Source organism: Primulina huaijiensis, chromosome 6 (assembly GCF_012295235.1).
Source record: "Primulina huaijiensis isolate GDHJ02 chromosome 6, ASM1229523v2, whole genome shotgun sequence".
Lineage (NCBI taxonomy): Eukaryota > Viridiplantae > Streptophyta > Magnoliopsida > Lamiales > Gesneriaceae > Primulina > Primulina huaijiensis.
In genome coordinates, this window is record NC_133311.1 from 15,230,687 (window position 1) to 15,247,903 (window position 17,217).

The window sequence follows — 17,217 nt, forward strand, 5'->3', positions numbered from 1 at the left end:
AATAAGCAACTAAAGTAGAATAAATTCAAAGTCTTCCATTCTATGTTAGAATACAGTTCACCACAATGAAAATCTACCTGCGAGCTATAATATCATTAAGAGAATCGTCATCCAGAACAGGTGCAGCCTCCTCCTTCTTGGACTCCCGCAGGAGAGCCTCCAAGTATTCTCTTCGATCTTCCGCACTGAGATTCAAATACAAATATATCATGAGGCAAATGTCAAACGATGCACCATGCTACTTCTGGCACAAAGCATACCTCGTGTTATTGTCGAAAAAACCAGCAGTTATACTCTGATTTGCAACCCCAAGTTTGTGTTCAGCGGCAGCCCTAACTTGTTCTTCCACGGTTTGAACCTGGTTCATTGACAAACAAATATAAGAATAGATACCCCAAAAAACTAAAAGAAGTACATGGTCAGGAACTATACATAATCAAGTAAGTGTCATTCCTTTTAATTTAGAATATTATCACACCTTTAATACATGCCACTTTAAATTAGTTGGAATATGTTATTAGCAATTGCACATGACAAATCAATTAGATTTCAGCAATACGATCTTGTAGTCATGTCTTTAACACATAGGACATATATCGCAGTTCTCAAATGAATCACAAACAAGAAGGGCTGTTGTTTGTGAACTCTCATGGGGGAATTCTGGCATGAATTTCCACTAACCAAAATAGTTCACTATATAATACAAAGATCACATAGAAATTAAGCTACAGAATGCCGCTAATTGACATTCCTGCACAATGATCAATTAGAAAAAACAAATTAAAAGCTGAAAGTTCAGTCCCAGATATATGACAATTAACAAGTACAAAGAAATGAAGAGTTAAAATACCAGCCCCAGCCATGTCTGCCACATACTTTCACTCACTAAACAAGTGGGACTTCCTGATTTCACACTTGTTCAACTAAATCAGAACTGGTAAAAGGTGACGATACTAACTCATGTGACGAACAAGAAAAAAGTGGCAACACTAACTCATGCAACGAAAACACAATCCAATACCGAAATACAAAATTATTCAACTATTCTCGTAATGAATTCCCAGAGCTTGTATCTCTACTTTTCTGCCTTGAAATACTAATTCAATATTCTTCTAGGAAATTATTCATTCAAAAAATCAACACAATTGGACTTGATTTAATGAGTTACTAGTTTAATCTCATTTTATCACATAGCTATACTAAGCAAACCGTATCGAAAAGGCCTGATTAGCATCCAGTTTACCAACAATCCTTTATTACTCACATTAACATGTTAGCTGTGAATGGAAATTTGAATAACTTTTCCCACTATTATATAGCAGAAGCCACTCACACTTCGAAGTGCAGTGCAAAGCCAATTAAAGTAACCTCTGAAAAGTCTAAGGCAGGACAATTTGACAGCTACATAATCTCCACAATAGAGCGCAGGTGGTGATGTTAAAAAGGCAATGTGTCCTCTAAGACCAGAAGAAAAGATCTAAAGAAACAGACACTCGAATTCCAAGAACAATGTATTTACCGTTTCTAAGCGAAGAACGAGAACATCCTTCTTTTGTCCAATCCTATGAGCTCTTGCCTGAGCTTGCAGATCAACCTGTATAAATCAAAGATGTCAACAAACAAACAAAATTTAAGTTCTGAATGCTGATATTTCACTAAGAACTATTTAGAAATATTGCCTGAGGATTCCAATCTGTGTCAAAGATAATCACAGTATCAGCTGCTTGAAGATTCACACCAACACCTCCAGCTCGAATACTGGAACCACAGATTACATTTTAGCATAACAATTTTAAATAACAACGGATAATAATGTTTGTTTTGTTTTAAGCAGATTGTTATCTTATAATTCAACAGTGAGCGTTCAATGAATTCAGTAGGATGAGCATTCAAAATATTTTATCTACTTTCCCTCAGTTGATTTGATCAAATGTGACACCAACATACAGATATGACAACACATGACGCCATAGAAAATATAAGCATTCATGTGGATTTCTGACCCTGTAACAGGACCCTAGAATAGCCTCTCTACGGGACTAAAACCCTAAAAAGATAATCCGAATCTGATTGTATATCAAGTAATCTAAAAAATTTCAAATAAAAAATATTTTTACAACGTGACAGCTACATTAACACAATAAATCGATGTAATAAAAAAGTAAAACAACACTCAAGTCGTTATCCCACTAAGTGGGGTCAGCTATATGGATCCTCCTACACCATTCTGATCTATCTCCTTTTATATACTTCTCTATATTTAGATAATGCATGCCATGTTTAATCGTTATTATTTGAATCTTTTTCTCCTACTGGGGCCTCATCTGGTCGCATTTGTACGTGTACATACCATCTCAGGCGTGTCTCCCTCATTTTTCCTCGATAGGCATGACCTCAACTTTTTCTCTAATATTCGTGCTTCTTAATCTATCTATTATTGTATATCCACCTTAGCATCATCATTTTGCGACTCTGATCATTTGTTCATGTGTCTGCTTTACAACCCAACATTCAGATCCATATACAGTAGCAGACATATCTGTAATTCTGTACCATTTGAGTTTCAGGAGAACCTTACAATCACACAAAACATCATCTGCACTTCTCCACTTCAACCATCTCACTTGTATTCTATGTGATAAATTTTTATCAATCCCCCCCATTTTTTCTATAAAAATAATCACTAACGGGTAATTCGACATCTCTTATCGTAACCATTGTCTCACTACTTCAAGTAACGCTAAACTTAAATTCCATGTATTATGTCTTTGCTCTACTAAGTCTAAAACCTTTCTCTTCCGACGTTTGTTGCCAAGTTTCAAACTTAACATTTACTACTTCACGAGTCTCATTCCACCGAGACAATGTCATCTGCAAACAATATACACCAACGCACCATGTACTGAATATGTTTGGTGAGTTCATCCATGACAAGGGCAAAAAGATATGGGCTTAAAACTGATTCTTGATGTAGCCCTGACTTCATAGGAAACTCTTCAACTAATCCTCCTGAGGTCCTCACTCTTGTCACTATGTCCTTATGCATGTCCTTGATGACTTCAATATATGCTACTCTTATGTCTTTCTTTTCCAAAACCTTCCACGTAATTTCTCTTTGACACTGTCATATGTTTTTTCTATGTCAAGAAATACCATGTGTAAGTCTCGTTTCTTCTCTCAATACATTTCTACTAATTGTCTAAGGAGGTGAATAGCCTCCAACATTGTCCTTCCATACATGAATCCAAATTGATTTTCAGTCACCTCTCTTTTATCTTAATCTTCTATCAATCACTCTTTCCTAAAGTTTCATGGTATTGACTCATTAGCTTAATAACCCAATAATTTGCACAGTTTTGTATATCTCCCTTGTTTAAAAACACGGGAACTACACTATTCTCTCCACTGGTCGGGCATTTTCTTCGTTCTTAATATCTCGAAGTCATACGGCCCTATCCATTTATTCATTCGACCAAACAGTTGACAAGGTTTTGTAGCAATCCAATAAGAATGAAATATCCTCATAACAAAACAGGTCCTGAAATTGTTTGATTTGCATCATCGAGCACAAATGACCTGAGTTTCACATGTTCCAAGACTAATAGTAAATAAATAAAAACTGACAAAATATCTCATTTATCTTCAGCGTGCCATCAATATTCTTAATTTCTCCATTCCAATCAATTCCAATTCAAAGAATTTGCCAATCGCAAAACTGATAATTATCAATCTGACCAAATGTGTTTTTCGACCAAGTTGCAGTTGCAACATGAATTCTGATAAACCCACTCAATTACATCTCACAGGAATATGAGAACATCTAACATAAACGGATCCATCTCTACTGTGTCAATGATAAAATGCATGCGTACTACTCAAAGAACCACAAAAGAAGCATTATTACCTAAGCAAAAATATAAAATATGGAGAACCAGGTTGATTGAACCCATCAATGAGGGCTCCTCGATCACCACCAGATGTATGCCCATCTAACCGAAGGTATCTATATTGTTTCCAGCATAGATAGTCCTCCATAACATCAAGAAGTCTAGTCATCGTTGAAAAGAGTAGAACCTGAACACCAAAACACTCATCAACATACATTACACGGTACCAATGCTTCAAGAGACACGAAAAAAATGAGAGAGAGAGATAGAGAGAGAACGCGAACAAGACAGGAGACCAAAATGAAATGTAAAAAAATACTGGCCATAGCATTAAGCAAAAGATGCAGAAGCAAAATGTAACAAGTTTATTTGATATGTTCTCCAAAATCACTCATGTTGACCAAATATTTCAACAGTTGTAATTTATTTTACTATAATTCATACGAGAAGTGCAGACTACTCATGTCAATAAAATATCCGTATTTTGTTTGGCGTTTATTTTTTCACTCAAGACTTGAATTTAAATTTCTGGCATGCCAGTAAAATGCCACAGCTATACAAAGATTATCCGAAAGTAAATGGATCCATTAGCCAAACGAAATACCAGTATTTATTTGACGGAATCGGGACACAATTAGATTAAAAAAATGGTAGGCAGTATGTATAAGAACAGACGACAAGTTAAAAACACACTCAAAGACGTTTAGAAAAGGAAAAAAATTGATATACAGTAATCCAAATCCAAAAATAAATGAACTTATCATACCCTATGACCAGTCGCCGGGGCAGAATGATTAAAAAAAAAAGGCAGGCAGTATGTATTGATTATTAAAGAACAGACGACAAGGTAAAAAAACACACTCAAAGATGTTTTAGAAAAGAAAAAAATAATTGATATACAGTAATCCAAATCCGAAAATAAATGAACTAATCATACCCTATGACCAGTTGCCTTTAGTTTGGGCAACAAACGATCCAGCATCTCAAGCTTCCCACAGAGTCTCACAATGTTTGGGAGATAATGAGTAGGTATCAAATTATTCACCTAACCAGAAACAAAAAAATGATCAGTCAACAAAAAAACTGGTCTTGTTTATATCAGCAAGTTCTCCGTACTCCTGATTTCCAAATCAGGGCAAGGAAAGTGGAAAGGTTATAAAAACGATCGCCCACCCAAATAAACAAAAAATTTAATACAGTGAAAAGTTTCTATCACTCAGTGATCAAGTAACTTATTGCACTATAAAATAGACAGGAGCAGAGACCTACTATTTTTTTATAAGAAACAATCTTTTAGCAGAATAATTAAAGTTAAAGGTTACAAAAGGCGGACAAGTTATCCGTATCTACTTAAAAGATAAATGAAGCTCTGGTTACATCAACAACAGGAGCAAAGACCTACTAGAATTAACAACTCCAGCAACAGATTCATTTTCAAAAAGATTGTTCAAAAGGTGGAAAGTGGTGACATATCCATAACAATAATTCATCGAACTAGACTAATTTATCAAGCTTAGATCGATTATTCCACTTGCATAAAGTAATTAATAAACAAAAGGGAAAAGATACCTCCTCCACATGAAGTTGGCTAAGATAAGGATGGTTACATATATTACGCAGCTCCATCACAGAGTTATGCACAGTTCGAGCCTGAAAATTTTGTTAAGAGGTAAGGAAAATACTTCTAGGATGCTATTTAAAAGGTAAACTATATATGCATTAAGAACTTTTCATACATAAATCCATCTTCACAAAACACGGGACTGACGGAAGTAGCTATTGTGGTGTGTGTATATTAGTGTGCAAACCTGCATATCTGCGCCTTTGCAAACACCATTATTCTACGCATGCACATGCATAAACCCCGGAACACATCTTTTCCATATCTAGAGAGATCATAAAATTTTAAAAAGAAAACTACCTTTGATGTTCCAATAGCGCCAAGGTTCTCTTCTACCCTCTTCATCAATAGCTTTTGATATGCAGAAGCCTCACATCTAATCAGCCTTTCAATCTTTTCGGGCAATTCATTCTCAACCTGGAAATCATTAACAGTTGCAAGAAGAATGAAATAAGAAACATTTCTGATACAAAAGTTCCTTGATATAATACATTGGTGAGCTTCCACAACCACACGCATCTAGTGAGTAAGGGACGACCATATATAGAACATCCAAATAAGTTCCCATTTACTCTCAGGAGTAGAAGGGATGGTATGAGAAAAAAATGACATAAATATGAAGATGCTCATAGGTTTGGTTACAAGGTAATACAATATGCCAGATATGGTGGCCATCTTGATATAAGTCATAATTTACCCCTATCAAGCATCATTATACTAAATAACATGTTATCTTTCTCCAATTCTTTCAACTATGAAAATAAATATGATAAAGAGTAAGATTGCAGTCAATAATAAAATAACAACAATCAAGAGGTGGCAACACAAACTTGATTTAATCTAGTCACGAGACAGCTGAATGCAGAAAGATACCTTGTGCTTCAATCTTCGAAGAACAAATGGTCGCAGAACTTGGTGAAGCCGATTTATGATCAAAAGATTCTCCTCCTCAGACAGTAAAGCCTGGTCACAATAATTAGCAAACACGATGATGATGATGATCTATAAGTTCAAGAAGAAGAAGCTTAACAGGCAGTTTATGTCAGCATTAGGATCTACAACACTTACTTCATCGGCGGAAATATCACCGTTACTCTCAAAAGGCTTATTGAACCACTGAGAAAAGTCCACTGAGGAGTTAAATATATTTGGCAACAAGAAGTTAAGCAGCGCCCATAGTTCCTCAAGATTGTTCTACAAAGAGGCAATCAGATAAGACAGAAGATAAAGTAATGTCGCCAATAAAAGTGAGTGAATATTCGAACTCAGAGGCCATTTCTTCAAATGAAATTATGAAATTAAGAAACAAGGTGTAATTGCAGCATATAATAATAATAAGACATAAATAAGCCAAGTTTGCAAATTTTAGACCTGCAAAGGAGTTCCAGTCAACAGTAATCTGTGATTACTCTTGTAATGTTTCAAATCAGCATTCAACTTGCAGGAAGCATTTTTTATGCGATGTCCTTCATCAATAATGATATAATGCCACTGTATTTTGCTTAATTTTGGCCGATCGTGCTTGTTCATTAAATATTCATACGTTGTCAACAGAACATTGAATTTTGGATGAGCAATTTGTTCCCTGCAATGTATAATGATGACAGATAAACTAATGTGTTAAGGAATTATATAAACAAGAAACTCCCATCAGATTACACATCTCTTACTTAAATAGCCTTCGGCGTTCTTCAGGAGGACCCGAGTAAACAATTTTGTGGATACTTGGTGCCCAGAAATCAATTTCTGACACCCACCCAGGCAGTACTGAAGATGGTACAACGACTAAAAAGGGTCCCCTATCGTTCTTAGTTTCCATTAGGTAACAAATTAGAGAAATAACCTGCAAATTTTGTACAATCAGATTCAAAAATCCGTTAAATCCATGGGTAACAAAACCTAAACTATAAACCTGAGTAATTTGCAGATTGTAGGTTTACTTTGAAAAAAACAAATCATACCTGAACCGTTTTACCGAGGCCCATTTCATCTGCTAGAATGCCGTTCAAATGGTTATTGTAAAGCGAAAGCAACCACCTCAGTCCATTCATTTGGTACCTTAAAAGCACAAAGAAAAGAATTCAAGACAAATAATGTCACCAGTCGTCAGTACAAACATGCTCAGTTGGTCTCGGTAAAATATACTAATAAATCTACCATCCATAGAAAACAAATCCAGTACGGATCAAAAATAAATAAAAAAACAGTCAATAAAAAACCTAGAATCCCGTTATAGGAGGAAAAGAAAAGAAATTGTGTAATAAATATCACTCACTCTCTTAGTTTTCCACCCACAAGGCAGGTGGGCTGTTCCACGATGTTCTCTTTTACACTACAAAAGCAAGAATCAAAATCGATCAAGGACAGAGAATCAAATCAGATAATGGATATAAACACGTTGTTGCATTCAAAAAGAGAATATGTAAGTGAATAATATCGAGAGATCCAACTGCTGTCTGACAGAGAACAAGAAAAAAAGACAAGGTCAAGGAGCAGTTGCATCCACATATATGCATTTCAAAACTACAATATATGTAGCATGACGTTGATCAAAAATTATGTTAAGGATGATTACTTCACATTACCTATGTGCCATCATATAGTACTTCTCATTGCTTTCCAGATAGTGCTGCAGAAAATAAACACACATTTTACAAGCTAGAAAGTAAGTCATCCACCTGGACACCTAAATGAATGACAATAACAAGGTGCTCGTAAATGAATCGCTCCAAATAAAACAAAAAAAAAGGCACCTTGGCCTGATCTCTTTCGTCTTCATTCTCAGCAGCAGCTTCATTCTCCTCCATAATACTACTATCATTTTCATATTGTCCAGCCATAGACTTAGCATCCCTTAGTTTGGATCCAAGCTTCTGTAGATATTTCTCAGTCTCTTTCAGCAATTGTTTAACACGGTCAGATTTTGCATCCTACACAAAAAATTGAGACAAATTGACTGATTGGAGAGACAGATTATGCATAGTGTCATCACTCTATTAAAGACTACAGCACCTGAACCATGCGGAGATATCCTTCCACATCATTAATTTTCAGCAAATTGATCTTTTCCCGTTGAATTCTGTCTATCTTCTCTCGGTAAAATCTTTCCTTCCTTTTATGAAACTCTCTCACATATCTGTTAAATCCCTTCCACCGCTCTCTCTTTATTTTAAACCCATCTTCCATTCTTTCTCTGAATTTAGCATCACGGAGGAATATCAAACACTAACATATTATTAACTAATAATAATAATATACTAGATGATCCATCAAAGCAAACAACTTATAAATTCTAATACGTAGATCAAAATATACCTGTGCACTTCTATCTCACTAAAGAATTCCTTCTGCCTGTCTCGAGTTCTCTTTTGTCGCTCCTCCTTCATTCTCTGCTCATATCGTTCTATTTGTTTTGACCTCCTTCCAATTCTATGTTTCTTGATTGATTTCAAGCGGTCAATCTCACTGGCTATGGGTTTGAAAAAGTCATGTAAGATGTCACTGCAGATATGGATGAAAATTATCAGATAATAAATTATTCAAAACAGAAAAAAAGGAAGAGACCTGTCCAAGAATTAAGTGCTACTGGAAAAAGGCCAAAATTTTTGAATCAATTATTATCAAGTCCACATCCCTCGTACCAGAAAAACAGGAACAGACATGCCAAATATTAAGTGTTGATATAACCAAAAAAAGGACGAAAATATTGGAATTAAATATTACTAAGTTCAACCCTGAGTATAAAAAAATAATTACTTCCGAAGACGCCGCTGCAACTCCAGCAACTGAAGCTTTTTCAATTCAATAACACTTTTGGTCTTTGCAGAAATATCTTCAGAGCAGCTTACAATATCCTGGAACATAGTGAACGATCATAGTTTACCAAAAAGAAAATGAAAGTAAGTAAAATAGTTGTGGATAACCTAGTCAATGTAGCCATAAAGCTTGAAGGGAATAAACATTTAAGAGCAAACAATAAGAATCCTAAAAGATTAACATGTGAACTTACAAGGACCGATAAATCTAAATCTAGCAAGCAAGAGGAATCTAGATACGGACTAAAAAGTTTGCACTGTGAAAGTAAATTAAATAGATACACGAATCAATCAGGAACAAACAATAAAAGAGAATTCATCACCTTTTGTCTATTAAATTAATCACATTAACTTTCTATGTTGATGAAAGAAAACGAGCAAGGGCAATTAAACATTTTTATGAACATAACCATTTAAGTGAAGACTTCTATTATTTTCATCATCTTCGAAGTAAATAATGATCAATTTTCGCCAGTAGAGTGAAATGTTGACTAGCACATAATCGTGTAGCCGACTGATACTCAACTTTAATTCCTAAAAGAGGGAACTTACTTAAACCAACAGCATCTCTAAACAGATTAATGTATTTATATAATCATGTAGAAGAAAAAGACCAACATGAGCATGGACCAAGATAACAAAGTCACAACAAACTTAAAGCAGATATAATTACCATAAGTTATTGGCAAAGGCTATATCTTAAAGGCAGGAAAATGACACAATAACATAAATGCGTATTCACGCGTCAAAGTTTTCCAAAAACTGAAGGATTCTAATAAAGCAACCTCATGATATCATTGACATTGCATAACTTAAATAGTAATCCCAAGTCCCTATATTTCTAATTATTACATATGGACAACCTTAAGTTTGTTGGAACAAGCAGCAATTCTCAGATCAGTTTTCTGCAGTTTCTGAGCCCAGATCTGCTGAGCAAGAAGTTTTCTTTTCTGTCTTTGCAAGATCCATGTTTCTACAGTCGTATGCCTTGGAGAATGTGTCTTATCATAAGATGCCGATATATCTTCCCCTTCCTGATCTGTACGCACTGCTGTAGAAATTTTCCAAAGTGTAAGTGTAGAAGCATGAATCTCTCTTACAATCGACATCTATCTGATTGATAAAATCGTACACCTCTACACCTCTCAAAAAATCACAAGTAAGAATAGATGTAAAATAAAAAATAAAAAAAATTCCAAGTGTGTGGTTCCCACATAAAAGGATACTGTGCGGTCAACTTTCATTACACCAACATATACGATTCTCACCAGGTGAAACAATTTTTGTCATTGCAATAAAATCTTTAATTGGCAAGGTAGTATAGTTTTGGTAGCTCATTCCTGAGACATGGTTTTGTCCCTTTGAAGGAAAACTTGGCCACTTACCATCAGAATGTATACTTCCTAGAATATAGCAATACGTGGATTTTTTGAAATGGCTGATCATATTATTTTCTTGGTGAAGCACTGGTTCATGTATGATGAAATTGGCAGGTCCCAGTACCTTGGAAACATTAGTATCAAACCTATTTCCACTCCCACCTCTCTAAGGTTTTGATTGATCGCAAGTAACCATACCTCCAGAGGCTATGTTTGCCAACAGTCGGTTGGTCCCCGAGTCATCCTCGAGATTCCTGGTAGATATTTCCCTTAAGTTCAGATCATGTAATTCTTTGGTGGCAGATGAATGTAATCCAACTCCTTCATATGATTGGATTTCAGCTTCTATTTTCCTTGTTGCTAAAAGGTTATTCCGATCTTGTTCATTTTCAAATAGAATAGCGGGTGGGAAACTTTTCTCCTCCAACACTTTTGCATTATCAGCCTCCATCAATGAACTGGATTCCAAAATAGATGGGTGGGACTTACTACTAGTTGGCTTGTCCAATGGCCTTGAGGCTTCAGGAACACTTGTTGGGATTTGCTCCTTCCCTTTCTGATCAATTAGATCTCTGTGGGGACCATCTGCAGAATATCATGTTAATGTTCGATAAATAAGTGTAGATGCAAAAAATTATGAAACAGTAAGCACCTGATATACCTTCTTTGAAATAAAGGTTTCCAAGTGCAATCTCAAGATGGAGTTTCTTGGGTAACAAACCATTTCTGTACAAAGAGAATACTGTTAGACAGAGACAAGAGAACAGTTGCCATTAAGACTTAATGATCCCTTACACACAATACCGAATATTTCACTACCTGAAGGACAAAAAGACAAGACATTGAGCTCTAAGCTGCTTTAACTGCTGGTCTGTGAATAGCAAGCCAGTACCAGGAGCCAGAGAAACAGAAGATTTACCAGTATCCCTAGGTGATACATTTCTGAGCATTCTTGCCTCCGAAAGACTGCTTGGAATGGACCCCTGCCAAAATAATCTCAATGTATGTAAGTCAGACATTATATAATGCTAAGTGATAAATCAAAAGCATAAAGCAGCGAGGAAGGTGTGTAAGAACACATACCCAGATGGACTCGGAATGGAAGAAAATGATTAAAATAGATATTTTCACATTTCAAAAGTACCTGAGCAGGCTTATTGGCATTAGAAGCCATACTAGATCCCCCAGGATCCACTGCCTTCACAGCCATACTTCTAACAGCTGCATGATCAGCAGAAGGCAAGGAAGTAAAAACTTCCATGCTTCTGTCTTTAGGCATCTTTGCAGAAAAATCACGGCTATCATATGAAGAGCTACCAAACTGCATCTGATTAGATGATTCAGCTGATAAATAAAAACCTGTAGAACCTTCATGAACCTTGACAACGCCACCTGAGATTAATGACAAGTTAGAAGGTAAAACAATAATTGCAGCAGGGATGGTGCCAATTAATTATGCTAAGCATGGGAAAATTCCTCCTCTATAATTTGTAGCAGCAAAAGTTTGGTCATACATTATCCAAGAAAGTTTTTACGGTTTTTCACTCACCAATAAATGAAAAGTTAATTATAGAACTGAAACTTCTCGCAACACGTCCACAAGTAAATCAGGCAGTCAAAACTAGAAACTCACAATCCCATCATGTTATTCATTTCATAACCCCATAACAAAACGTAAATGTGTGGCCAAAAAAGGCCTGCATTGAGGAATGGAAAAAGCACGGGCAGAAAAAGAGCTTCCTTTCATCAGATACAATGAAAATCATGATTTTTTTTGCAGAAATTTGCAACGGATCCAAGCCCACCAGATGACGGTGGCAGCCCAGCCCAAGTTAAAGAATTGCACGTATCATCGCTTCACTCGTGGAAGAATCAGGAAGAAGTGAAGATTGGGATGCTGATTTAAATTTTTGTTATCTATTCTTTCTTTAAGTTGTTAGGTTTGGATTTAATCAATGATTATCCCATAAAGATAATACACATGGTGATAGGATTTTACCTTCGTGATTTTGATTTTTTCTGATTAGGTTCGGTTTTGTAAATCAGACTTTTGTTTCTTCTCAAATTCATTTCATACGGGATCGTGGGGTTCTCCCGAGTGAGCCTCTAAGCATTTTCATTCAATCAAAATAGGCAAGAAAGGTAGAAAAACCAAAAAATCAAGAGGTCTTCACGATCTTAACGATGCACCGCTCCAACGTCCCTTAACTTGATCCTTCTAGCAGTCACATGACAAAATTCAAACATTTTCTCAATAGCTGATGCCTCAATTGCAAATTAAAGGTCAGCTCTCAGACCTCACCCACCTTTTTTCCTTTTCTTTGACTGTAACGTATCGATATCCTTTGTACGGAGTATAAGACCTTTATAAGCTATTAAATCTGAGCAACATTCACAATCAAGATCAAGTGTTCAAAAATTACCACTTAAATGTGCTGCAGCTCCTTGATATAAACCATGTGCACTACTACCAGTATCAGCAAGTAACCTTGTTGAAGCATAGGCCTCAGATGTGCCCGTATCATTTCCAGCAAAACTGGAATTAGATTCCTTTGTCACTCCAACATGCTGAGAAGAGCCTGCAATAAAATGCATCCATAATAAAGTTGAATTACCATGTCCTTAAAAGTGCCTTTGAAATATAGAGATATTTCACCAGCTATCTGCAAGGATGCAGAATCTCCAATTTGTGTTCCCGCAGGCAAAGGAAGGCGCGATGACATTAAAGTTTCAATGTCAAGATTGTGTTGTTTGATAACGGTTTCCATGGCCCTTCATGCAGTAAAACAAAACGAGAAAATTATACAAAAAAGGTAGACAACGAGAAAAAACTGGCATTGGACAGTAGCATAATTAAAAGGATCCAATATGAAACAGTAAATCTCTGCAAAGCATTTTTAACTTTAATGCAGCATGGCCCCACATGACAAACTTCTAAATTAAAAATGAATGACATCGTAGCCCATACTTCATTTCCAGATCCTTAAAAAAGCATCAGACATTGAGATTTGAGAACACGAAAACAAAATATAACACATGAAATGGACTTGAGATCAAATTTTCAAAATTTAAATCTCCTATAATTTATGCCCTAAGATATCATTGGGCCAAAATAACTAACTAAAGTACTCCTTTTCAGCATCTTGAAAATTCTTAATCTTCCTCGCCGAGTTTATTTTCCACAATAAATTGAAATGGAAAGAAAAATCGATAACGGGTTATTAATAGTTAAGTAGGAAAAACTGGTTGAATCGAAATGTAACAAACTAAAGCTCGTCCAAATATTACTGTGGATAAGGTTTACCTTGATATAACTTGATATGGCATTGAATTTTCTTTCCCACTTGATTTCATGTGTTGCAAAATCTTTGTGCCCAAATAAGACAAGCATAAATACTCATGAGAGGCAAGCATTAGAAGCTAGAAATTAATAGAACAAACCAACAATATCCGAGGAAAAAGAAATCATGCATACCACATAAAGCTTTGTAGCCAATTTGGTAGGTTCGTCTTTGGATTCTTGAATAAGTTTATGTAGAAATTTGGCTGCCTCCAGCTCTACATTTTGTGGATTTGCCATTTTGCTTGAATACACTAAGAAGGATGACACAACACAACAGTATTGATCAATACTCACAGATTTAGGGAGTGAAAATGAAGCAAGTAGGCATCACAAATAACAGTTCATACAAGTGCACAAGCTTTTTATCAGCTCTGAAATTGCTGGATCCTTCTCACAGGTGCAAATGAATTGAATTGAGCCAAATTCTACCAAAATTTTCTGGCTAGAGTTCAAGCTTGAATCACTTCCGAACAGGATCGAGCTGGTTCTGAATTTGGTTTTGATTTCAAACTCTTGAAATTTTCAGGCTCGATCTCTGGATTCACCCCATCCTATCGAGCTTCAACTTAAAACGATCCAAACGAGCTCTCTAGCATATTTGTGAAAAAACAGAATAGGAAAAGGTAAAGCAAATAAAAAAAAACGAAGTGAAATGTACAGCATACGGTACATCGATCTTAGATAATAAAGAGAAAATGAGAAGAAAAACGGAAACAGATACCTAGATCATAAATTTAACAACTTCAAACAAGCAATGAACTGTGAAAAGAATCTCAAATACAGGGGAAGAAACAAAGATGAGAATTGGATGGAGGAGACCAACAGCAAGCGGAAGCGACGAGCTTGGACGAAAACTGATGAGAGAGAAGTTACAACCAGCGAATTTAGAGTACCTTATCAAATAAATCGCATCCTGAATAGTATAGAAACGAAGACAAGACACGGTATGCGGTGGCGGATGTCGCCGGTGGCAGATCGAGCAGATCGGAGGTGGGTTAGGGTTTTCGTCGATGGTTTTTATTTCTCCATCGGGGACGAATACAGGATGAAATTTGGGAATAGGTAACATTGGCGGGGTGGGGGTGTGTATTTGCACGAAACGGTAAAATGATATCACGCATCATAATTTACTATTTTTTAACACAATTTATATATATATATATATTATATAAATATGTATCATATTATATATATACATATATTAATATTATTTCAAATAAAAATAAAATAGAAATCGAATTTTTCGAATTCGAATAACTTACGTTTTCGATTAGCGAGTCGAGTTCGACTCACTTGATTGGGCTCGACTCGACTCGAGTATGTAAAAAAATTTGTGTCGAGCTCGAATAATATGATACTCGAGTTCGACTCACTTGATTGCATCTCAAGGTTGGCCAAAAATATCATTCGTTTTTCTCGTCTTATTTTTGAAGTGAAAAGGATAAAATAAAAATTTACCCATAAAAAGAACTTCCATCACGTTTCATTTCCTCCCACTCTCTTCTTCACCCCAGGATGTAGCAAGGAAAAAAATCAATCATGAGCTAGCTACGAAAATATGGGTGGCGGGAGCAACGCCTCACAGAACGATATACAATAATTTTTGTGTTTTTTATAATATAAAAAACTATTGGTTTTATTATTTCCCAAAAATACTAAAAATTATTACAACACATTTTTTTAATGATTTTAATGTTTGAAAAGTGGTTTGAGTTAATAAATATCTTTCTGAAAATTAACAAAAGCTCATCTGACAAAGTTTTTTAAGTCAATAACACAATTTGATATTTTCTTTTTTGAAAAATAGAAAAAAAATATCATTTGTACTTTATATTTACAGATTTTCATATCATATGTACTCATTTTCCTACAATTTACTGTCATTTATTGGACTTAGAGCAATACTCTATTTTTTGGTTTTTGATCGAGTTTCTCTATATTTGTACATGTCGATTTGTTAATTCAAATAAATTTAAATTTAGTTAATAATTTTATTTATAAACTACACTCAAAAAACCAAAACTTATAATTAAAAAAAAAATTTAGCATGAGCTAAGTTAAATAATTTTTATTATACATATAAAAAATATTAAATATATATATGTTCGGAAAAAAACAACCCGGGCCGGATCACCCTCCCATGTTGCAGAGCAGTCGATATCTCGAACTCCAGTTCTCCTCTCATATTTGCAACCTCTATTTGAACCTCCTCTCCCGATGGACACTACTCATTGCAAGGCAAATGCTCATACTCAAATCGCAAGTTGATCTTCACAAAAATCTTAGATCACCAATTTCCATGGAAAATTAGTCGCTCATCTCTTGCATCTTCGACCGTCCTTGATCCCCATGAATTTTCAATAGTGATACTCACGGGAAATTTAAGGTCTGATCCCAGCAAGTGTCACTAGTCCAGAAGCAGGTTCCGAAATTGCCCTGAGCCTGAAATCACGAATAAGACCGTTAGAAGGGGGCCGGGAGGGTGTCCCGGCGTGGCCCCTCCGACGCTCAAGTCAGAGACTGAGAATATATGGGGGGGAGCAGCTAAGAATGCTGCTGAAAACAATATATTGAATATCTCAACTGAACACTCAAACCGGTTATTTATAGGAGAGTATCTGGGCCCGTGATGGGCCTTTCACCTTGGTTGGGGATGGGCCAGGGGTCCCACGTCTGGTTTGGGCCTAACCCTAGTGGGCCCATCTATGGGATAACACCAGTCTCCCCCTCCCAAGTCGAACTGAATTGCAGGTTCGAAGTTCGATTAATTGTGTTGTCCTCGGTATGCAACATGTGAGTTGTGCATTTTCTCCCTGATGTCCGTCAGTCTCCAAGGGTTTAGAAACAAATTAAATAAAATTCCTCCTCTGAAGAGCTAGACCTGATCTGGGCCTCCCCTGTAAATAAGGGTCCTCTTCTCACTTCATTTTCATTTCTCCCATTCATCCTTAGCTCCACACCATCTCGCCCATGCCCACGCATCACTAGCCTGCACCTCCTTACCAAGCCCTTGCCTCTCACCCTCACCCATACACCATCTCACCAACAGCCGCAAGCCCTCGCCACCTTGCCTTCGCCTCCCATGCCTCTTGCCCGCACGCCCTCCTTGCGCAGCACCTCGCCTGCCCCCGCCTGCCAACCCCGCCCATCGCCAGTCTGCCTTGCCAACGCC

General features: G+C 36.3%; 1 protein-coding gene across 9 annotated transcripts in view; it reads right to left on the reverse strand.

Annotated features, from left to right (window-relative positions):
• The window catches only part of LOC140979643 (uncharacterized), a 39,680-nt gene that overhangs the window by 6,638 nt on the left and 15,825 nt on the right, over positions 1–17,217 (reverse strand). For 2 of the 9 annotated variants that reach the window (XM_073445146.1, XM_073445138.1), the window contains exons 1-30: positions 14,767–15,124; positions 14,393–14,634; positions 14,178–14,296; positions 14,007–14,068; positions 13,359–13,474; positions 13,126–13,281; positions 11,847–12,094; positions 11,522–11,685; positions 11,355–11,428; positions 10,901–11,287; positions 10,187–10,374; positions 9,265–9,362; positions 8,824–9,009; positions 8,521–8,701; positions 8,262–8,438; positions 8,094–8,137; positions 7,784–7,840; positions 7,470–7,566; positions 7,179–7,351; positions 6,880–7,093; positions 6,577–6,702; positions 6,382–6,471; positions 5,809–5,925; positions 5,457–5,537; positions 4,825–4,932; positions 3,905–4,074; positions 1,680–1,758; positions 1,520–1,594; positions 261–358; positions 78–185 (exon numbers count right to left, since the gene is read on the reverse strand). In XM_073445146.1, coding sequence (XP_073301247.1) covers positions 78–185; positions 261–358; positions 1,520–1,594; positions 1,680–1,758; positions 3,905–4,074; positions 4,825–4,932; positions 5,457–5,537; positions 5,809–5,925; positions 6,382–6,471; positions 6,577–6,702; positions 6,880–7,093; positions 7,179–7,351; positions 7,470–7,566; positions 7,784–7,840; positions 8,094–8,137; positions 8,262–8,438; positions 8,521–8,701; positions 8,824–9,009; positions 9,265–9,362; positions 10,187–10,374; positions 10,901–11,287; positions 11,355–11,428; positions 11,522–11,685; positions 11,847–12,094; positions 13,126–13,281; positions 13,359–13,474; positions 14,007–14,068; positions 14,178–14,282 — 3,779 coding nt within the window. In that variant the 5' untranslated portion in view covers positions 14,283–14,296; positions 14,393–14,634; positions 14,767–15,124. Of the gene's footprint in view, positions 1–77; positions 186–260; positions 359–1,519; positions 1,595–1,679; positions 1,759–3,904; positions 4,075–4,824; positions 4,933–5,456; positions 5,538–5,808; positions 5,926–6,381; positions 6,472–6,576; positions 6,703–6,879; positions 7,094–7,178; positions 7,352–7,469; positions 7,567–7,783; positions 7,841–8,093; positions 8,138–8,261; positions 8,439–8,520; positions 8,702–8,823; positions 9,010–9,264; positions 9,363–10,186; positions 10,375–10,900; positions 11,288–11,354; positions 11,429–11,521; positions 11,686–11,846; positions 12,095–13,125; positions 13,282–13,358; positions 13,475–14,006; positions 14,069–14,177; positions 14,297–14,392; positions 14,635–14,766; positions 15,125–17,217 lie in introns of those variants that run through there. The other 7 variants (XM_073445142.1, XM_073445141.1, XM_073445140.1 and 4 more) reach the window with 6 other exon arrangements.